General features: G+C 48.4%; 1 protein-coding gene across 2 annotated transcripts in view; it reads left to right on the top strand.

Moving 5' to 3' along the window:
* The first annotated feature begins 3,702 nt into the window (after positions 1-3,702).
* The window catches only part of UPF1 (UPF1 RNA helicase and ATPase), a 36,087-nt gene continuing 17,464 nt past the window's right edge, over positions 3,703-22,325 (top strand). For both annotated transcript variants that reach the window (XM_029216354.1, XM_029216353.1), the window contains exons 1-4: positions 3,703-4,184; positions 17,636-17,778; positions 19,385-19,474; positions 21,809-21,976. In XM_029216354.1, the coding sequence (XP_029072187.1) occupies positions 3,963-4,184; positions 17,636-17,778; positions 19,385-19,474; positions 21,809-21,976 (623 nt within the window). In that variant the 5' untranslated portion in view covers positions 3,703-3,962. The remainder of the gene's footprint in view (positions 4,185-17,635; positions 17,779-19,384; positions 19,475-21,808; positions 21,977-22,325) is intronic.

Here is a 22,325-nt window from a genome sequence, read left to right as displayed (position 1 = left end):
CTCAGTACATGCCAAATAGCAGAGTTGAATGGGGATGTGCATTCAATCGCACCTTTCAAGTCCTTGATGTTGGCATAATCTCTGCCATCCCTCCAGGAATGCAGTATTATTTTTGGTTTACCATTTTCTTAGCTAGAGACAGTTCTAGTGGCTTTCTCTTGACCTTTCCCACCATAATAGCCCTCACTCCATAGGTCAGGGAATGAATGTGAGGATTCTGCCAGCTGTTAAGTGTATCTATTCCAATTATGTATTCCAGAACTGGGGAAATACCACAGGATGGGTTCAGGGATCCACTGGACCCATTGTGAAATGGACCAGCTAAAACTCCATTGATAACTTGACTTCCATAAGCCCCTATTCTTTTTTTTTTTTAAGTTTTAAGTTTTTTAAAAAAATATTTACTTATTTATTTATTTTTTGGCTGTATCGGGTCTAAGTTGTGGCAGGCAGGATCTTTTGTTGAGGCGCACTGGGCTTCTCTCTAGTTGTGGCTTGCATGCATGCTCAATAGTTGTGGTGTGCGGGCTTAGTTGCCCTGTAGCATGTGGGATCTTAGTTCCCTGACCAGGGATGGAACCCGTGTCCCCTGCATTGGAAGGTGGATTCTTAACCACTGGACCACCAGGGAAGTCCCCATAAGTCCCTATTCTGATTGATGGACCACAGTGATGTTTCGGGTCTCCCAGAATTAGTGTTGGTTCAGAGCCAGTGTCCAGTAATTCCTGAAAGGCGTAATTATTTCCTTTTTCCCAGTGCACAGTCACCCTGGTAAAGGGCCATAGGTTTCATTGGAGAAGACTGGGAGAAATGTTAACATACAAATTTTTGGTAGTGTGCCAGGGTCCTTCCTCAAGGGCACTCAGCCTCATCTTCCTTAAAGATGTTCTGGGTTTGTGAACTGGATCAAGTCTGAGGATTGACTGAGGGGCCGCAACTCTCTATTTTTATGATTCAAGTTAGACTTTTGTTCACTTGACCTAGAACTTTTCTGCTTAAACAGATCAAATAAGAACTTAGTAGGCTTCCCATCTATTTCACTTCTAGGAACACCATGATCAGCTAGCCAATGCCATAGGTCTCTGTGAGTCAGACTATCCTGATTTTTTTTTTTTTTCCTGATCGCTGCTTTGACCCTGATGTCCGTTATAGTAATGACACCCACCTTGCCTTTGGTGTTTGAGTGCCACCACTTGGCTTGTGCCAACCCGGGATTCAATTACTCTCATTGCATTTAGGTTTCCCAATTCAGTGGCAGCAGTTACTGTTATAAGTTCTGAGCTACAGAGAAGAGAGATCATAGAGCTCCTCCAGGATGCTGGGGTTCCCCTCACAAATTCATTTCTCACAATCATGGTGAAAGTTGTATCCTTGGGACCTCCCAGGTTGGGTGAGTAGGTCTTAAATGACAAATCCACTCTACATTTTCATCTCCCTAGGCCTTAGACTCCTTTCCTCAAGAGTAAACCATAGTTACTGTTGAATTGTTTATTTCTCCTTTCAATTTATCACATTTTGCTTCATGTATTTTGGGTCTCTACTGTTAGGTAGAGACCCAAAATACATTATTTCCTCCTGATAGACTGAAACTTTTAACATTATATAATATTCTTTGTCTCAAGTAACAATTTTTGTCTTAACATCTGAGATTAGTATAGCCAGTCCAGCTCTCTTTTGGTTACTATTTGCATGGAGTGTCTTTTTCTCTCCATTTACTTTCAATTTTGTCTTTGAATCTAAAGTGAGTCTTTTGTAGACAGCATAGTTGAACCATGATTAAAAAAAAAATCAGTTCTGACAATCTCTGTCTTTTAAGTGGAGAATTTAATCCATTTACAGTTAGTGTAATTACACATAAAGACTTATTTCTGCCATTTGCTATTTGCTTTCTATACGTCATGTCTTTTTTTTTCAATTACCGACTTCTTTTGTGTTAAATAGATATGTTTTAGTGTATTATCAAATACACTAAAACGTTTTGCAAATGTGAGTGTATGTAGGACATAAGAGGAGATCCTTAGAAATGGAATTGCTAGGTCAAATGCAGGGCAGGGCATGCATTTAAAACTCTGATAAGGGGGACTCCCCTGCTGGCACAGTGGTTAAGAATCCATCTGCCAATGCAGGGGACATGGGTTCGAGCCCTGCTCTGGGAAGATCTCACATGCCACGGAGCAACTAAGCCCATGTGCCACAGCTACTGAGCCTGCGCTCTAGACCCTGAGAGCCACAACTACTGAGCCAGAGTGCCACAACTACTGAAGCCCATGCACCTAGAGCCTTGCTCTGCAACAAGAGAAGCCACTGCCATGAGAAGCCCGCGCACTGCAACGAAGAGTAGCCCCCACTCGCCACAACAAGAGAAAGCCCGTGCACAGCACCAAAGACCCAACACAGCCAAAAATAAATAAATAAATAAAACTCTGATAAGTTTTACCACATTGGTCTTAAATGCTTCTACCAATTCAATTGGATATTGTCCATAGAGGGCTTTGCATTTTATTGAAAGCATCTGTTGGCTTGTTGGGATTCTCCCTTAAGCTCTCACCCTGGAGAGGGGGATCTAATTATTCATTTTTTATATTCCCACATTTTAGTGCACAGGAAGCCAAAAAAGATGTGAAGAAGGAAAAAGGAAACTCTTATCATGTTGTGACAGGAATATTGGAAAATGAGGAACAATGCAGCATCAGGAACTTTTAGTGTAGCCATGCAAACCAGGAGCCCTGTGAGCTGACTTCAAGTATTTAGTCCCAGAATCTTGGGAAGTGGCAGGTTCTCGAAGACACTTTACAAAAAAGGAAACTGAGGCTAGGAGTTAGGAAATTAATGCTCATAAACTAGTAACTGAACTTTTACTGAGCACCTCCTGTGTGTTGGCATTATTCTCCCCATGGGGAAGTCCATGATCACATGGTCAGCTCCTGTCCACATGGAACTTTCCTTTATAAATACTTCTTAAGGGAGTAAATAGTAGCTCATTTATTCCTCATTCCATCTTAATGGCTATTATTTCCCTTTCCCAGATGAGAAAACCCTAGGCTCAGGAGGTGAAATCACTTGTACAAAGCCACACAGCCAGTAGGTGGTCAGGTCTGGATTTCAACTCAGAGCAAGTACTCCCAGTCGCTTTGTTATATACTGCCTCTGAATAATATTATTGTCCAGAGCAGCAGCAATCACCATTTCCGCGTGCTAGGCTCTGTGGTAAGGACTGTCCCCATTCATTTATTCAACCAATGCACACTGAGCCGCTACTTTGTGCCAGGCGCCCCCATTTTAAAGATGGGTTAACAGGCCCAGGGAGCTTCTTCGAGAGATGGGGACGCACCGCACCGTCCTGGCCAAGCCTCCCCAGCTGGGTGTTCCACCTATGTAAGGCATTCAGTTGGCGCTCAGTTAACCCAAGACACTGTCACCGCCTCTAACGACACAGACGACCAAGTCCGCAACCAACCTCTGCCCCAGCGCCACAGAGCAGCGGTTGGGGCGGGACCACGTACTGGAGCGTCTGCTGAGACGGCAGCTGGAAGCCCCGCCCCCCACGCGTGCACGTTGCGCGTCCCGTCGGCCCGCTAGGCTCCGGGAGTCCGGGCGCGGTTGGAGGCGTCCTCAAGGAGTGCGCGCGCCTGCGCCGGCGTCGGGCTCGCGCACGCGCACCTGCGCCGGCGTTGGGCTCGCGCACGCGCACGGCAGCGACGGCAGCGGTGGCGGCGGTTCCTGCCGAGGGCTGCGAGGGCGGGCGGCTCCGAAGGAAGCGGCGAAGCTGAGAGGCTCGGCGGCAGCGGCGGCGGTTTGGCGGGCGTGACTCTCGACCCTGCTCGCTCTGCGGCGGGCGTTTTGATCCGTTTCACGGGCGCGGGCGCAGCGGCGGCAGCCCGAGGCCTGCGGCCTAGGCCTCAGCGCGGCGGCGGGCTCGAGTGAGGTGTGGAGCCGGCCTGAGAGCTCTACGCGGCGGCACCATGAGCGTGGAGGCGTACGGGCCCAGCTCTCAGACGCTCACCTTCCTGGACACTGAGGAGGCCGAGCTGCTCGGCGCCGACACCCAGGGCTCCGAGTTCGAGTTTACCGACTTCACTCTCCCCAGCCAGACGCAGACGCCCCCCGGCGGCCCCGGAGGTGGCGGCGCTGGGGCCCCGGTCTGCGCGGGCCCGGGCGCGGCGGCCGGACAGCTCGACGCGCAGGTGAGCGGCACATGGCGACGCCGGAAGCCAGGGCCGGGCCTCGGCGGTCGGGGACCTGCCCCGGTTTCCCCTCCAGCCGGGCCCGGGCTGATCTGCTCGGGTCCCACAGCCCGGCCGGGTCCGGAGTAACCTGGCCGGGCATCTCCCGCTCAGGACGTGCCCGGAGTAACCTGCCCCAGTTTCCGCTCTCCAGCTGGACCCGGGTAGATCTCCTTCAAGTTCCGCTCTGGTTGCGTCCGAGTGATCTCAGAACCTAGCTCAGGCTGGGTCTTAGGTGATCTGTCCCAAGTCCTCTTCCGGGCCTGTCCGAGGTGAGCGGCCCTAGGTCCGTCTATGGCCAGGTTGGGGGCGACTTGTCCCCGAGTTCTCCTCCAGCTGGGTCAGTGCCCTGCTCAAACCAGCTCCGGGGTGATCTGCTCCGGTTCCCCCTCTGGCTGATGCGACCGCCCTGCCCCACTCCCTTACCTGTGGTCGCAGCCATCGGGGCACCCCCGCCCCCATTCATGCCCACTGTGCGGCGGGGTTCAAATTTCACCGGGCCCTGGGATGCTGGCGAGAGGAGGGTCGAGGCCTCCCCAGCAGACACGGAATTTTTGCATCCAATCGAGAACCCCACACTCTCTGGCTTTTAAGATTATTCATGAAGCAGTTTGCGTTTTGTTTTTCCTTCTTGCATTGCCTGTTGCTGAAATCGACCTGTTACGTAACTCCACAGCCCTGCCTTGGAAAAGTTGGTTTTGAGTTTGTTCCTCCAATGGGGCAGTGGTAGTGGGTTTCATATAAATGGTTCTGCCACGTCAGAAAGTTTTGTTCTTAATAATGTGAACATTTAGCGAAGGCTGCTCAGTTATTTTAAATTTGGGTTTGTGTTACGAGAGTGTGTTGGGCATACACTTCCTGGACCTGGGTCCTTGCCCCGGGGTGGGAGAAGGGGCTGGCAGTGGTCTTGGGCTGGGCTCCCCAGGAATGTAGCCATCTTCCTGTGGATCTCAGATTCCATTCCTGTGCCTGGCACCTCCCTCAGGTTTATTTTCCTGAATTCTCAGCCAGGGAGGAGCTATAGGGTTCACCTTGTCATAGGTGTCCCTTAGCAAGAGGATCCACTGCCAGGGTGCGGGGAGCTAACCCATCCTCAGCCAGAGTGAGCTCAAACCCTGTCCTGGAGGAGGGGGCTTACATTCTAGTTGGATGAGTCATTCCCGTGGGTAGACCACCCACCTGGACTTTCTTTTAGCCCCTAATAGAAGCAGAAAACATTTGACTCATGCTAACCCCAGATTCCTTAAAAATAGAAGCTTAATGGGTGGGGCATCAGGGAGAACAGGTGTGCACCATATGTATGTTTTTTCGGTTTTGTTTACATATGGTGGGGGGAAGGTAGGAGAGAGGGGAGAGTTTGCATGGAGAAATTAATGAGCCGCTGGAGGCTCATGATAATGCCTGTAGTTTCATACTCTGTAGACCTGTTTCCACAGCTGTAAAATGGGGATAACAGCTATATTTTTGTTACTTTTAAACATATGTGAAATCTGGACTCATGTATGAATGGATGGACCAGATAGTGCTGTCTGTAATTTGTGTCCAGCGTGTCCGGAAGGCTGAGGATAAAGATCTCTTGGTTGAGCAGTGTGCCATGACCCGTGGCAGCTCAGGGTTGTGAGAGGTAATCGTTTTATTGGAAATGCTGTTTAAACTGTAGCCTATAAAACAGCAAGCCTGGAGCAGCTCTGAGTTCTAGTTGGGTTCTTTTTTTTTTTTAAATTAATAAGTAAATATATTTATACTTATTTATTTTTGGCTGCATTGGGTCTTCGTTGCTGTGTGCGGGCTTTCTCTAGTTGTGGTGAGCGGGGGCTACTCATTGCATTGGCTTCTCTTGTATCGGAGCACAGGCGCTAGGCACGTGGGCTCAGTAGTTGTGGCTCACGGGCCCTAGAGAGCAGGCTCAGTAGTTGTGGCGCATGGGCTTAGTTGCTCCGCGGCATGTGGGATCTTCCCGGACCAGGGTTCGAACCCATGTCCCCTGCATTGGCAGGCGGATTCTTAACCACTGCGCCACCAGGGAAGTCCCTGGGCTTCTATTCTGAGTGCCTTTTGATTTTATCTTATTGGATGAGTGGCTGTGGATTGTCAAGTGCTGGGCAACCGCTTTTGTTTCACAGCTTTACCGAGGTAGAATTCACATACCATACACTTCACCCATTCAAAGTGTGCAATTCAGTGACTTCAGTACATTCAGAGTTGTGCAGCCACCACCACAGTCGATTTTAGGACATATTCATCACCATAAAAGAAGCCTTGCACCCCTTAGCCTGTCAGTCCTCCCTTCTCTAACCCCAGGCAGCCACTAATCTTTCTATCTCTGGATTTACGTACTCTGGACATTTCATATAAATAGACATATAGTATGTGGTCTTTTGTTCTTTTACTGAGCATGTTTTCAAGGTTCATCTATGTTGTGGCATGTTATCTGCTCCATTCCTTATTATGACTGAATGATATTCCACAGCACAGACAGACCACATTTTGTTTATCCACTTACCTGTCGGTGGACATTTGAGTTTTTGTTTTTAGCTGTTATGGAAAATGCTGCTGTGAACGTCTGTGTAGAGGTTTCTGTGTGGACGTAAGCCTTCAGTGAAATTGGTGGGTGGTATGGTAACAACTGCCTGTTGCTTTTTCGGGTGCTGCCAGACTGTTTTCCGGTGTGTAGCCACTTTTGATATCAGTCTTGACTGCCAGTTTTGCACAGTTGGTTTTATCTGAAAGTTTGTTGAGGTAACACATGTGTGTCTTGGCCAGGGTGGGAGAATGGCAGGCAGAGGTGACTCCTGCTGAGCTCTGGGTTGGTTCCAATAACACTTGTTTTCTTGTTTATGATTTGAAACTGATATTTATCAAAGCCCTGACAGGTGTCCTTAAGATAAAGGGACAGTTTTCTTTGGGGTATTTGACCCTTTCCTGGCCCCTTCCCCGGCCCCTCAAAGGGCAGGGAAAGGTAATTTTGGAAGTCCTTTGCATAATAGCTGGTATTACAGACCTTCTGGTCTGCCTGGTTGGAATATTTCCCCTTGACTGTTGCTACTATCGTGTTTCCTCCAAACATTGGAATTATGGTGAAAATCTTAAGAGTTGGGAACACTGCCAAACAAAAAAAAGGAAATGAACCATTGATACAGCCAGCAACATGGATGCATCTTAAAATAATTGCAGTGAGTGAAAGATGCACTTAAAAAAGAGTATATACTCTTTGATTCTGTTCATATAAAACTCTAGAATGTGCTAGGTAACCTACAGTGACAGAAGGCAGATCAGTGGTTGTGGGGAGGGGAGGAAAGGAGAGAGGGATGGCAAAGGCACGAGGAGACTGAGGGTGATGGATGTGTTTGTTACCTTTATTGATGGATTCACCGGTGTTTATGTACATTGCTGTGTGTCAATTTATAAAATTATAAAGAGCTGCTACCTACTCTTCAAAACCTGCTGCCTTCAGAAGTCAGGGAAGGCTGTTCCAGCATATCCTTGATTGTCCAGGTAAACAGATCATCTTCTGCTTCCTGGCCCTCAGCTTATGATGAGGAGTGAGTTCCATATCGTTCCGGGGTTCCTAAAAGTGGTGAGTTTAAAATTTGAGTCGGCCTTTTTTTGTTCCGTGAACACTCAGTACAGCTGTGACATAAGTACGCCTTAAGAAAATTGGAGGTGAGATGCTGCTAACCTCGCAGGAGCTCTGGCATGTGTTCTACCTGTACTTTCCTCTTATTGGATTTCTGGCGTTTGGTTCCAAACCCCCGAAAGGGAGGGCTTACGTGTCAGTTACTGCTTAATAAGCGAAATAACTCCTAACTCTATTTACCCAATTAGTTTTGTTACCCAGATTCAGCATGATTGGGGGGAAAAGGTAACACTAATACAATACCAATATTAACAGCAGAACAAAGTTCTCTATCAGTCTAGCTCCCACAACCAAAAAAGAGAGGCATCTTTCTAATAGCTTTACTGGGCTTCCCTGGTGGCGCAGTGGTTTAGAATCCACCTGGCAATGCAGGGGACACGGGTTCGAGCCCTGGTCCGGGATGATCCCACATGCCGCAGAGCAACTAAGCCCGTGTGCCACAACTACTGAGCCTGCGCTCTAGAGCCCGCGAGCCGCGACTACTGAGCCCGCGTGCCTAGAGCCCGTGCTCTGCAACAAGAGAAGCCACTGCAGTGAGAAGCCTGTGCACCGCAATGAAGAGTAGCCCCCAGTCGCCGCAGGTAGAGAAAGCCCGTGCAGAGCAATGAAGACCCAGCGCAGCCAAAAAAAAAGTAATAATAAAATAAATAAATGATAGCTTTACTGAGGTATGGTCATATACCAGAGTCCTCTTGTTTGTTTTTTATAATTTTTACAATTTCACACACCTTGATCTGGGTCATAGATATAAGCAGGTAAGACATACTTTTTTTTTTTTTTGGCTTTGTCAAGCAGCTTGCAGGATCTTAGTTCCCCGACCAGGGACTGAACCCGGGCCCCTGGCATTGGAAGCACGGAGTCCTAACCACTAGACCGCCAGGCAGTTCCCGAGGCCTCTTGTTTTTAAGTGTTCAATTCAGTGTTTTGTGTTTTTTTTGTTCATTTTTTTTTAGTAAATTTACTGGGCTGTGTAGCCATCCCAACAGTCACTGTCCTGAGTTCTCTTTCATGCCACCTTTCCTTTCCTCTTCTATTTTTGCTCCTTCTAATCTTGGTAGTTTCTTGTTAAAGCTCTAAGGTAGGGAGATCGGGTGACCCCGTGCTTCCCATTCCAGGCCACACACTGGGGAGATATGGTGCCTCGTGTGCTAGGTAGGTTCTGTGCTGGGGTTCAGAGGTAGGAGCTGAGGCCTGGCCACACTGCTCATGTGGTGAGCCTGGGAGCCCTCATGTGTCTGTTCACGTTTTGTTTTGTTCCCTCTGCACAGACTCTCAGGCTGACCTCCTCAGCCTGGTTCTCAACGCCCGTCCTCTCAGTACTTCTGTTTCACTGTCTTGCTGTGCTTGGGGAGGGCTGACTCCCACTGGGAGTCAAAGTGAGTCCTTTGCCAACTGCAGCTGCTTTGTTAGAAATGGCAGGTGCTGCCCAGTCTGCAGTTGACCCTGGGGACAGTGAGGGCCCAGAGGAGGGAAAGGGAAAAAAGCCTTTTTGAGTGGTGGTCCTTGAGTTGTTCAGGAAGTGCACCCTGAACAACTTGGGCACAGGGCTTGGCATGGAGGGAAAAGGGCTGTTGTCCACGACGAGGGGCTCGGGCTGGATCCTGGAGCCTTGTGTTGCTGCTGAGGGGTGCCTTGACCTCCCTTGAGAGGAAGGGCCCTTAGGTGGCAGGGAGACCTGGCAGAGTTTGGCTGAGGCTAGAAGGGGAGCTCAGGCAGAGAGCGCTGGGGTCAGATGTGTGCCCTCAGATGCGCACATGTGTGAACTACCACAGTACCAGGTGGCCACAGTGGCCACTCCTCCTCAGGCACATGCTCGTCACTGCGCTGAGCACCCCGTTGTCCCCGAGTCCTCATAACTCCTCTAGAGCAGGCGTGAGTTCTTGTCTGATGGTTTTCATCAGGGCCCGGGATCCCCCTGGGCTGAGGCAGGGCTCCCCTTGGATGGGAGGTGTGAGTAGGGGGTCAGCAGACCTTTGGAGGTGCTGCCCTGAGAGCTGGGTGAGAGGCCTTGCAGGAGGGAGAGGCCCCACCAGAGCGCTGTGCGCAGGGGCTGGAGGGGCAGATTGTGGGCAGTGGCTCTCAACTGAGGGGCAGTTGTGGTGGTTAGCGTGGTAGGGGTGGTCTTTTGGTGGTATAGGACAGTCCAGCTCACAGAGAAGGGCCAAGATGACCATTGTGTTCAGTGGGACCCAGAGCAGAATGTGGCCTGGGAGGTGCAGAGGGGGCAGTGAGTCGGACCGGGTCTTTAGTGCTCCCTTTTCCAAGTCTTATGGGGCCCCAGTCTTGGGGGGCTTTGAACTCTTCTTGCCGGAAGAGCTTTCCTTGAGGGCAAAATCCTACTTCCTCTGATAACAGGAATGCCGGGTCCTGGGATCCCATGGCTGGCATAGGGTCCTTGTGCCTTTTTATGTGTGTTGGTCCACTAGCAGCTTGCAAGTTGGACAACTGAGCCGGGTTTCTCAGGATCCCTGTGGACTGTTGCCAGGACGGCTTCTAGACAGTACAGTTGATTTAGGCTGCCTGCTGAGCTGTGAGTAGCCCTTTGTCGTGACTGAGGATAGCACCTTCCTATCTACTCTAGCTCCTCGCATAGCTCAGCTGCCAGGGCTGACAGTGAACCTGGAGGGGTTGCTTGCCTCATCCCGAGGCAGAAGCCATTTGGTACAAGCTGTGCTCATCTTCCATCTCTCCTTTCAAGTGCATGGCTCTGCAGAGCTAACACAGATTTCCAGGCAGCCACCTTGTCCACCTGTATTGTGTAAAAATGTTTATTAGGAATTCTCTCGTGTATAAGTAGATAAAGCAAATCCTGCCCATCTGTCTTCTTGATTTGATGGTTGTGAAGATTTTCTTTTCTCTCTTTTTTCTTTTTCTTTGCTGAAGTGTTTTAAAGCAAATCCAACTTGTCATTTCACTCTTCTGAGGTTGAGCCATATGACAGTGATACTCAACCATTTAGACTTATGCTATTTAGAATGCATTTCTAAAAACATGAAAAGGGCATCTTTCCTTCATAGCCGTACTGCTGTGGTCAGACAAACAGCACCAACAGTAGTTTTTCAGGATCATCTAATATTGAATACATGGGGCTTCCCTTTCTCCACAGTCAGATTATTTACCTGGTCCGGATCCCCGTGAGATCTAGTGTTAATGTGATTGATTGTCACGTCTCCAGCCCTGCTCTTCTGGGCAGCCCCTCCCTCTTCTTCTTTTCATGCTACTGAGCCAGGATCCGGTCCAGGTCATTGTCCTGTGAGGTGTCCTGCCTTCTGGACTGAACCTCTCCTCACAGCCTGGCTTCTCCCTGCAGGTGTGGGTTGATTCCATGTCAGTTTGTGAGCTCCTTTGCGAGTGGCTGACCCCAGAGCTGGGCAGGCAGGGGCAGCACAGGGTGAGCTGCAGACACCCCAGACAGGTCGAGGATATTCTTGAGCTTTGAAATGAACGGCAGGGGTGGACTTAGCATTTGGTCAAAACAAGGGTCTACTGAAAAGAGGGAGGCAGGTAGAACTCCTTTAACCCAAAGCTCAGGGACTGCTGTGTTGGGTGGGACCATGTGAAGTTCCCTTCATTGTAGGTCAAAAATGGTCAAATCTCAACAATTTCTTGTGGTTAAAACTAATGGATTAAAGAAGGCTAAGAGATTACATCACAAATAATGTGTAATTGTTAACTGGGTCTTGGATTTAAAAAACTGTAAAGGACATTATTAGAACATTGGGAAAATGTGTCTGTGTGTATTAGATATCAGTATTACATCAGCATTATTCCCGAGTGTGATGTTTATATTGTGGTTGTGTGGAGAAAGCCCTTGTCCTGGGACCTATGATTCTGAAATGGATCAGGAACAGAAAACTATGTGTGTGTGAACACATGTGTGCATATGTGTGCAGAGCAAGAGAGGGAGAGAGCAAATGTGGCAAAATGTGAGTGGCTGGTGGATCCAGATGGTGGGTGTGTGGGTCATTCATTCTCTGTAGCTTTGAAACTTTTTCAAAAGCTGAGGGAGAGCGGATCTTCTGTTAGCCTTTTGCTGAGGCAGGGCTCAGAGACCTGGTAGTTCCTCTCTGCCTCAGGTCACCTGAGGGAAAGGCGATTTCCCACTCACTCTTTTTTATTTAAGTTGTGGAAGAAAAGAATAAATGATGTCATTTTACATCTCAACCTTTATATTTTGATTGAGAAGATATGTTCATTTAGCTAACACTGTGAGAGCCTCCTGGGGTGTGGGCTCAGTTCTAGGTGCGGGGGTCAGAGCAGGGAGCAGGACCGGCAGAGCTGGCCCCACTGGTGCCTCTCAGATAGGGTCAGGGGAGGCCTCCCTAGGAGGTGCCCTGTGGACCGGGACTGAAGGACCAGGAGCCATCTGTGTAGAAGCCAGGGGGATAGTGAGTGCAAAGGCCCTGGGACATTGGCATAGTCTGGGATTGAGGGACAGGAATGTCTATTTCATGCTGAGTGGTATGACGCTTATGAGGTTTGGGGTAAAAATTTATGGTCTAAAAGTTCTTACCAGCACAGTTAGTGGTAATTTTTGAACTGATGTGCTTTTCCTTTGTGGGAATGAAGTGACCTCTCTTCCTGCTGTTCTGAGGTGCACTGAGTTCTGCAGTGGGTCGTAAGAAACTCTCTGGGCAGAAAACCTCTGTAAGACCTTGATCAGCTCAGCAGCTCATAGATGGACTTCAATAATGAGTGTCCAGAGCAGGGGTGGAGGGGGAACTGTTTCCTTCGCTTTCTAGACCCAGTGACACGGTGCCTGGGGATGGGCTTGGTGCCAGGGGTGCAGGGAGGACTTTCCCCTCTTGAGCCCAGCAGGACCCAGGGGTCCTGGCTGGAGGTGATGGGTTGATAACCTCAGTCCTGTGCCAGACAAGGACACTCCCCTCCCTTCTTCCATTACGTCGCCTGGCTTGGATTGTGGGCCTTCTCTGTGCTAGGCACTCTTTAGTGCTTTAACTCATTTAATTATAGTTGCTAAGGTCAAATGTATTTTTGAAGTTAATGTTTAGCTTAAAACTTTCCAGAAAGTAGAGGGAGAAACTAACAAGCCAGCTATAGAAGTCTGTGTTGTGGTCAGGTCACAGCTGGGCAGGAGTGGGGCTGGGCAGGGGTTGGACAAGTGCATGTGGTGTGTAGGTGTGTGTAAGTACTTGTGAGGAGGGACACACCCACGCCCCCCAGCCACACAGCTACAGGGCCTACTGGGGAATCTGGACTCCTCTCTCTCTAGTCTCCCTGCCTTCAGTGGGGGGGTGAGGGAGAATCCATCTGACCTTGTGTTGTGTCGGTATTGTATTGTCTCTTGAGAGTTCCTAGAGCAGGTCCTAGAACGGATTTAGATTTCCTGCTCTTTATTAAGCCCGAAGGGGTATGAGTGATGCAGAGAAAGGGTCGTCACATGGTTGGTCAGGCTCTGTTAAGAGCCTCACACATTCCTGATGTGCCCTCTGCTGGTTCACTCTTCCCTCTGTGAGGGGAGATGAAGTGTGGGATCTGAGGCCTGGATGAAGCAGGAGTGGGTGGAATGAAGGCACCTGGTGTCACGCAGGTGCCCGTATTACTCCACATACTAATTTTTATGTTTCAGGAAAGTAAAGATTCACATATCACTAAGGATATTTCTTTACACATAAAAGTTTATACAACCTGATGAGACATTTTAAGAGTTCTTCTAGACTAGGAGTTAGCAAGCATTTTCTTTTTTCTTTTTTTTTTTTTAATTAACCATTTTTTATTTTATTTTTTTAAATTATTTATTTATTTTGGCACGGGCTTCTCTAAGGCGTGCCATCTTAGTTGCGGTATATGGGATCTTAGTTCCCTGACCAGGGATTGAACCTGGGCCCCCTGCATTGGGATCGTGGAGTCTTAACCACTGGACCACCAGGGAAGTCCCCCAACGTGTTTTAAATTGAAGTATAGTTAATTTACAATATTGTGTTAGTTTCGGGTATACAGCAAAATGATTCAGTTATATATATATTCTTTTTCAGATTCTTTTCCATTATAGGTTATTACAAGATATTGAATGTAGCACCCTATACTGTAGGTCCCTGTTGTTTTATCGATTTTATAGTAGCAGGGTGTATATGTCAATTTCAAACTCCTAATTAACATCCCCCCATCAGCCCTGTTGGTAACCATAAGTTTGTTTTCTATAGTTGTGAGTCCATTTCTGTTTTGAAAATAAGTTCATTTGTTTCATTTTTTTAGATTTCACATGCAAGTGATATCATGTGATATTTGTCTTTCTCTGTCTGACTTCAGTTAATAAGCGACTTCACTTAATATGATAATATGATATGTCCATCCATGTTGCTGCAAATGGCATTGTTTCATTCTTTTTCATGGCTGAGTCATATTCCATTTTATGTATATGTACCACATCTTCTTATACATTCCTCTGTCGATGGACATTTAGGCTCCTTCCATGTCTTGGCTGTTGTAAATAGTGCTGCTGTGAACATTGGGGTGCATGTACATTTCGAATTAGAGTTTTCTTCGGATATATGCCCAGGAGTGGGATTGCTGGGTCATATGGTAGCTGTATGTTTAGTTTCTTGAGGAACCTCCATACTGTTCTCCATAGTGGCTGCACCAATTTATATTCCCACCAACAGCAAAGGAGAGTTCCCTTTTCTCCACGCCCTCTCCAGCATTTATTGTTTGTAGACTTTTAAATCATGGCCATTCTGACTGGTGTGAAGTGATACCTCGTAGTTTTGGCTTGCATTTCTCTAATAATTAGCAATATTGAGCGTTTTGTTATGTACCTGTTGACCATCTGTATGTCTTCTTTGGAGAAATGTCAGCAAGCATTTCCTTAAAGTGCTAGGTAGTAAATGTTCTAGGCTTTGTGGGACAAGAAGCAAATACCTACTATTAGGTATTTAATCCAACCATTTAAAAACGTAAATACCATTCTGAGCCTGAGATTGTGGCCCACACCCTCTCAGCCCTCCCCTATAGCATGATATATGTGGCTCTTTCACTGCCATGAAGTGAAATCCAGGTACCATAATCTGGCCACACACTTTCAGAAAACAAACATGTGTGTGCTGAGGCAGTCACACTGAGAGGTGTCTTGGTCCCTTGTCAGCAGCCTCATCCCAGTATTGCCACTGCATGTGTCAGGAGAAGTGTTGCCAAAAGGAGAGGTAACTTTTTGAAGTAGTAACTTGCTATCAAAATTTCAAACAAAGGGGATTTCCCTGGTGGTCCAGTGGGTAAGACTCCATGCTCCCAATGCAGGGGCCCCAGGTTCGATCCCTGGTCGGGGAACTAAGAGTCTGCCCGCATGCTGCAACTGAGAAGTCCGCATGCTGTAGCTAAGAAGTCTGCTTGCCGCAGCTAAGGATCCCACATGCCCACGTGCCGCAACTAAGACCCAGTGCAGCCTAAATAAATAAATAAATGTTTAAAATATTTTCAAACAAAGCACAACAAAAAATTTAACAACCTGATTAAAAATGGGCAAAGTACTTGACTAGACCTTTCTCCAAAGAAGATACCCAAATGGCCAACAGGCATAGGAAAAGATATTTAGCATCATTATAATCCAGGTTGTGTCAATCAAAACCGCAATGAGATACCACCTCACACCCATTAGGATGGCTACTATCAACAGCCAACAGAAAAATCACACGTGTTGGCAAGGATGTAGAGAAATTAGGACCCTTGTGCACTACTGGTGGGTGGGAATATAAAATAGTGTAGCTGCTGTGGAAAACAGTATGGCAATTCCTCAAAAAGTTAAACATAGAATAATTATATGATTCAGCAACTTCACTTCTGGGTATATACCCCAAAGAATTGAAAACAGGGACTTGAAGAGATACTCGTACTCCATGTTCATAGCAACATCATTCACAGCAGCCAGAACGTGGAAGCAACCCAAGTATTCACTGACTGATGAATGGATAAACAAAATGTTGTGTGTCCATACAATGGAATATTATTCAGCCTTTAAAAAGGAGGAAATTCTGACACAGGACATAGATGAACCTTGAGCACATTATGCTAAGTGAAATAAGTCAGTCACAAAAGGGCAAATACCGTATGATTCCACTTATGTGAGGTCCCTACAGTAGTCAGATTCATAGAAACAAAGTAGAGTGGAGGTTGCCAGGGGCTGAGGGAGGGGGAATGGACAGTTTCAGTTTGAGAAGATGAGAAAGTTCTGGAGATGGATGGTGGTAGTGGTTGCACAACCATGTGAATGTACTTAACGCCACAGAACCACTTAAAATTTTTTTAAAAAGGAGGTCAGGGATTTACAAAGAGGTGCTTGTGATGTTGTTAATAATACTGTCTTCATTACATTAAAATCCAAAAGTTAATACTGATTTTTCATTAAAAAAAAAAAAACTTCCCCCAAACAAAGCATACAGTCTTCTTGCATTTAACCTGATTGTTGCCTTCTGAAAAAATGTTGGGACTTCCCTGGTGGTCCAGTGGTTAAGACTTCGCCTTCCAGTGCAGAGGGTGTGGGCTTGATCCCTTGTTGGGCCAAAAAAACAGAACATAAAACAGGAGCAATATTGTAACAAATTCGATAAAGACTTTAAAAATGGTCCACATCAAAAAAATCTTAAGAAAAAAAGATAGTATATTAAAGTGGTGGCAGACACAGTGAAATGGGGTACTGATCTGGCTGAGACCATTACAGAGACACGTGTTCCTGTAATGGGTTCTTGGCTTCCTTGACAACCTGAATGCACCTTTGGAGTTTCTGGAATGCCCCCCCCCCCCCTCAGGAGACCCGTTGTCCTTAGGCCCATATAGGTGACTGGAGCAGTGGACAGGGACTGGCCTGAGCCGACCCCGCATGGCGTGGGTGTGGGTTTTGGTTTCCCAGCTCTGCGTGGCAGGCCAGTCAGTGTCTGATCCCGTCTCACAGCTCAGAGAAACCTGGTGCCTGCCCTGGGGCTCCTGTCACTCCTTCCCGTCTTTTATCGCATGATGCTTCCACTGCTTGACCCAGCCTTGTGTGGGCTGTGGCCCGTGGGGACCATGATGGGGACTGTTGGCTGCTGTCTGAGGAGGCAGTTCCTACGGGGGCAGCATTAGGAGCACCTGTTTCCCTCGGACAAGCTGAGTCTGTGCACTCGTGAATGGATGTGTGAGCTCAGCAGAGGTGCCTGTGAAATTCATCGCTTAGTTATTTAAAGTTGCCTATTTGTATGTTTTTGCTGTTATGACATATAAAGGGTACATTTAGTAAGATTGTGTCCTGAAACTGGAAGATTATCCTAACATTCAATTTCTAATTCATAATTAAGAAGGGCTGCCTTCTGGAGAGGGGAACTGACAGTGAAGGAAGTATGTGGACTAACGAGAGAACTGCATTCCCACATCTGCAGGGGTCACAACCTTTACTTCTGGTGCTTAGGCTTTAAAGGAGGAGGACCCTTGTGCAGCTGTCCACAGGGGGGGACCATATCTGGTTTGTAAAAAGTCATCTTGCTTCTTGTGGCCCTCAGCTTCCTGCTTGTAGTCATGGCGCTATGGCTAGATGGGGTTGGGCCTGGGTGTGCAGGTGGCAGGGCGGATGACCTCAGCCACCTGTGCCCTGTTTTTGGCCGGGTAGGTTTGATAGGGAAGAGGAGAGTATGAAAAGTCAAATCAGAAGACGCTGAACTGTTGCACAGTAGAGAGCAGGCCAGTGCTTCATGGGAAGGTTGCCATGACTGCTCATATGGGGAGAAGCCATGTGCCTGGGCTGAGGCCCGGAAGCTGCAGTCTTTCATGGTGACGCTGCCTTCTGCCATAGGTCGGTGGACCTGAGGGCATCCTGCAGAACGGGGCCGTGGATGACAGCGTGGCCAAGACTAGCCAGTTGTTGGCCGAGTTGAACTTTGAAGAAGATGAGGAAGATACCTATTACACGAAGGATCTCCCCATACATGCCTGCAGGTGAGCACCTTCAGTGGAGGAGAGGACTCGCCTCCCAGAGCATCCACATTCTATATGCATTTGCTAACTTTACAGAGGCCCCTCTAAGACCATGGACTGTGACACTTGGAAACACTGTCCTTGGGAATAAGGAGGTTGCTCAAGCCTTTATACACACATAAGTCCCTATTACTGGGCAGGCGAATGGGATCAGCACCCTCTGTCATCCCTGATTCTCCCAGCTGGAGGGGGAAAGGTTCCCCTTCTCTGCCTTCCTCAGGCCCTTGGGTTGTTACCCGGTACCTGCCCCACTCACGTATCAGAAAGAACTCATCACATGGGGTGAGCATTTGGAGGGTGAATAGAGCAGCTAAGATTTCTCTTACAAAGAGATTACTGTAGGCTTCTTTAAAACATCTGCCTCCTTGTTGCGTTGAAGATTCCTGAAAAATTGGAAGTGAGTAGTCAGTGGATAGACCTGCGTGTTGACCAAATTTGGAATTCTTATCTAGAGGAGGACCCACCCCTTGTGTTTGGACTTACTCTTGCTTTTTTGTTACACGCACATGAGGAAATTGAGACCAAAAGAGGTGAAATGATCTTGCTCAGGGCACCCCGCCAGTCAGGGCAGTGGGCCTGGGCCTCTACTCAGCTCTGCCTGCCCCTTGGGCATGCTGCCCCTCTGAGGTCTGCACCCATCACGAGACAGAGGGCCGCTCTTTTCCCTGCTTGGTGGGCACACTTTTTTACTTTGTTGGCTCTTTGTTCACTCTCATTTACAGTACATTTTTACTTATGTATTCGTGTTCCTGTTATGTACCAAATATGCCTGTGAAGTGGTCCTGGTGAAGCTGCAGGTCGTTAAAGTCTGCACACCCCGTCGCACTCCTGCCGTCCGTGGGGAGTGGAGTAGGGAGAGCCCCCTGGCGTGAGGTGTTGCAGGGAAGGTTCTTGGCCAGAGGACATTCTCATTTGAGACTTGAGTCTTGGCTTCATCCACATACAGAACTCTGTGGAGAGCCAATATTTTTGTTTTGGGTGTGTTGATTTTCAGAAAAGGGAGGCCAGGGGGCTCTCCCTAGGTGCTCCTTGTGAGCTGAGCTCAGTCTGTACCCCAGGACCCTCCGCTGCTGGATTGAGCTGAGTGTTCCCAGGAGCAGGGCGCCCTCTGCTGGAGCATGGGAGGCACTGTGAACGCAGCGTGGTCTCAGCTTACCTTCTGTGTGCCCAGAGCTAGGGATGCCGATTTCCCTGCTTATAAGTCAGGGTTCCTGAAACTTGAGGCCAAGGGGAGTGACTAGGTCACCTTGGGGGTTTTAGGACTCCGTTGTTGGGCTCACCTGGTACCTTGCACTGCTCTCACACCCCCACCCCCACCTCACCCTGGAAGGGGCTTTGCTGCTGTCTGAGGAGTCTCCACAGCACCCCTAAACCCTTTCCTGCGTTCACAGGGTCAGGAAGCCTCTGCAGTTAACTGATTGGATTTTGTTAGTGGGATCGTTGGGTTTGAGTATGTGTTTAATGAAAAGCTTAAAACTGTTGTAAGAGGAAAGAATTTTACATCCTGCCAAATTAAAACCAGAGAGTGGTCTTCTAGCTTTAACTGTTGATGTTTTGACTTTTTTAGTTACTGCGGAATACACGATCCTGCTTGCGTGGTTTACTGTAATACCAGCAAGAAGTGGTTCTGTAATGGACGTGGAAATACTTCTGGCAGGTAGATAATCAAACCGCGCATGTGTCTTTAATCAGTGCTGTGCTCAGATTTGTGTGTAAATTATGGAAATGTTGAAGCGAAGCACAATATAAAAGCACGCTAACAAACCTGGTTTTTTCCCTCCTCTGTGACTGGTTTAACTTGAAACAGATGGTGGTGTGTGAATGCCTTAATGTATTTACCCTTGATTTATTCTCTGTGGTTCTTTTTATTATGCAAGTAGGGTTGGCTTAATTCTCTTTCCCAGTTTTTATTTATATTTTTCTGCAAGATGAGCTCCTGGCACGCCCGTTCATCTTCATTACTGGGTGCCTGGGGAGGATGTTCCCAAGACAGTAATGGGCATCCATGGGAGCTGCTTCCTGAGAAGGCTCCCTCTGGCCTTAGCTCATCAGAGCAGCTCTGAGGCTAATATGGGCCAGATCCTGAATCATCAGATTAAATTAAGTTCACTTGACCGTTGGCTCTGGGCTTCCCTTCCTGCTGTTGATCAGCAGCAGCTGTGACTAGGTCCCTTGTTTTGTGTTTGGGGTGAGACCCGCATTGTGAGGGTGCTTGGATTCCAGGGGAGAGTCCGTTTGGCTAAGCTCGAGTGGTGAGACTCCTCAGCCTCCACCACTGGCATGGGTCTGGTCCTGGTGGCTCCTCCAAGGCTGCCATGATGTGCAGCGACTCACTCCATTACCACAGGGAAGCAGAGCAGAGTCTCCGTGGGGCAAGGATCCAGGTCGCCTGCAAGAAAGCGGCATCTTCCTCTGAGGTTCATGTTTTATAGAAATAAAGTGACAAAATTCCATAGGCAGCTTTATTTGCATAGAGCCCGTACCCTTCCTGTGCCTTTGGCAGCTGTGGCTGAGGACACAGAATGGTCAGATCTCGTGTCACCTTGGAGTTAGTAATGCGAATTGTGGGGTTCTGAGTGAGGCAAGAAAGGGAGCTGATGTTTTTTAGAGATTTGAAGGGAAAAGCATCTTCAGAATAACCAGAAGAGACTGGTATACCATTATTCCGAACTTTCTGGGTAATTATAAGTGTTACCGTGTTCACATTAGTTCCTCTCCTGCAGGAAAAGCAGTTAAATAAAAGTTGCCTTGGCTGGCAACCCCAGCTTCCGGTCAGCAGGCAACCCCAGCTTCCGGTCAGCAGAGCCAAGATAAGGGAAGTGAGCGGAGGGCCTCTAAGAGAAAACAGACTCGGCCAGCCAGATTGTGTGTTCTGTGCAAGGTCAGACTGTGAAGGTGATGGGACAGCCACTCGCCTTCAGGAAGCTGCCAGTGTAATGGAGTGAGGTGGGCCTAGAAAAGACAAGAGAAAATCACTGATCCTGGTAGAAGGCCCAGGGGTGGGGGGAGGGGGTGGCTTTGAAAGTACGGAGAGCAGTGATGATTAGTTAGGTAATCTGACAGTCTTCGTGGGGCCAGAGAGGATTAAGATGTTGGCATCTGAGCCGAAGCTTGAACAGGAGGGGTTTCCCAAGGTGATGTGAGGGCGGCAGCAGGGAAGGCTGGAGGCTTGGCAGGCATGCTCAGCGTGTGACAAACCTGCAGCCAGGCTGCAGATCGCTGCAGGGGCTGGGAGGGCTTGAGGCAGAACCGTGCACCACCCGTGGGCCCTGAATGAGGCTGGCGTGGCGGAGGGTAGAGTTCTGTGGCTGGGGCACTCAGGCCCTGGTTTAGGTGAGCCGTGTCCCGGAAATGAGAAAGGCGTCAGAGCCCTTGCCACCCGCAGCAAGGAAAGAGCTGAGGCGGTGGGGCTTTCAGACCGTTCAGGGCTGGCCCTGTGCTTCCGGAGAGTAGCCCTGAGCCCCACTACTCGGTATTTTTTACTGTCCTCAGGTTTCTAATACATTTGGTTATCAGGTTTCCTGGCCTGTAGCAAATGAGGAGGGGTGTTGCTCCTGGAAGCAGGCACAGGGGCCATGAGAAGTGACTTTGAAAGGAGCAGGAGAGAAACTACAACGAGCAGAGGAGCAGTGAAAGGGGCAAGCCTCCTGCCTCTCCAGGACAGCAGCCTTGGCCCCAGCGTTAGATTCACTTAGGTCCAATAAGTTGGATTTAAGAAAGCAGGAACTGGGGGGGAGAGAAAAAAGCAGGAACTGTGTGAAACGTGTTAGGAAAGTTTTCCTTAAAAATGGTTCAAGTCGGATTGATTTTTGTGCTCCGTGGGGAGCCAGTTCAGGGGCGGGCTGGTCCCCCGGGATGCCAGATGGATGAGGTGTGACCACTCCTGCTAATGGACCGTGAACGGTACCGGAACTTTTAACGGAGCTCGAAAATTGGAAGTGGTGAAAAGCCAAACTTCGGGTGTTAACTATTTATCATTTCCTGGTTTCAGCCACATTGTAAATCACCTCGTGAGGGCAAAATGCAAAGAGGTGACTCTGCACAAGGATGGGCCCCTGGGGGAGACGGTTCTGGAGTGTTATAACTGCGGCTGCCGCAACGTCTTCCTCCTCGGCTTCATCCCTGCCAAGGCTGACTCGGTTGTGGTGCTGCTATGCAGGTGAGGGCAGGGCCGCGATTTCCCTGGGGGTCTGCCTTTCAGCCCCAGTCATCTTCCCCAAAGACTCAGCCACTCCATGGCTCTGACTTCATGGAGCTTTAAAATAGTTTCTGCCGACTGACAAGGTGTAAGGAGGTTCCGGGGGCTGGGGCTTGTTAGAGAGCTGGGAATGTCAAGTAACCCTTTTGGGGTGTGTTCTGGTTAAATCATGAAAACAATTCTGTAAAAGCAAAGTCTCTTCTGAGTTTTAAGAGTTCAGAGCTCAAGTGTGTGGGGACACACAATTTATTCCTAACAATTTAAAGGTAATGTGCTCATACAGTAAAATGTAGGGAAAACGCCCCTTTGA

The sequence above is a fragment of the Monodon monoceros genome, unplaced genomic scaffold (assembly GCF_005190385.1).
Source record: "Monodon monoceros isolate NGI ecotype Baffin Bay Population unplaced genomic scaffold, NGI_Narwhal_1 Super_Scaffold_12, whole genome shotgun sequence".
NCBI classification, from domain to species: Eukaryota; Metazoa; Chordata; class Mammalia; order Artiodactyla; family Monodontidae; genus Monodon; species Monodon monoceros.
The sequence above is the reverse complement of the archived record's forward strand: the minus strand, read 5'-3'. Positions and strand labels throughout refer to the sequence as shown.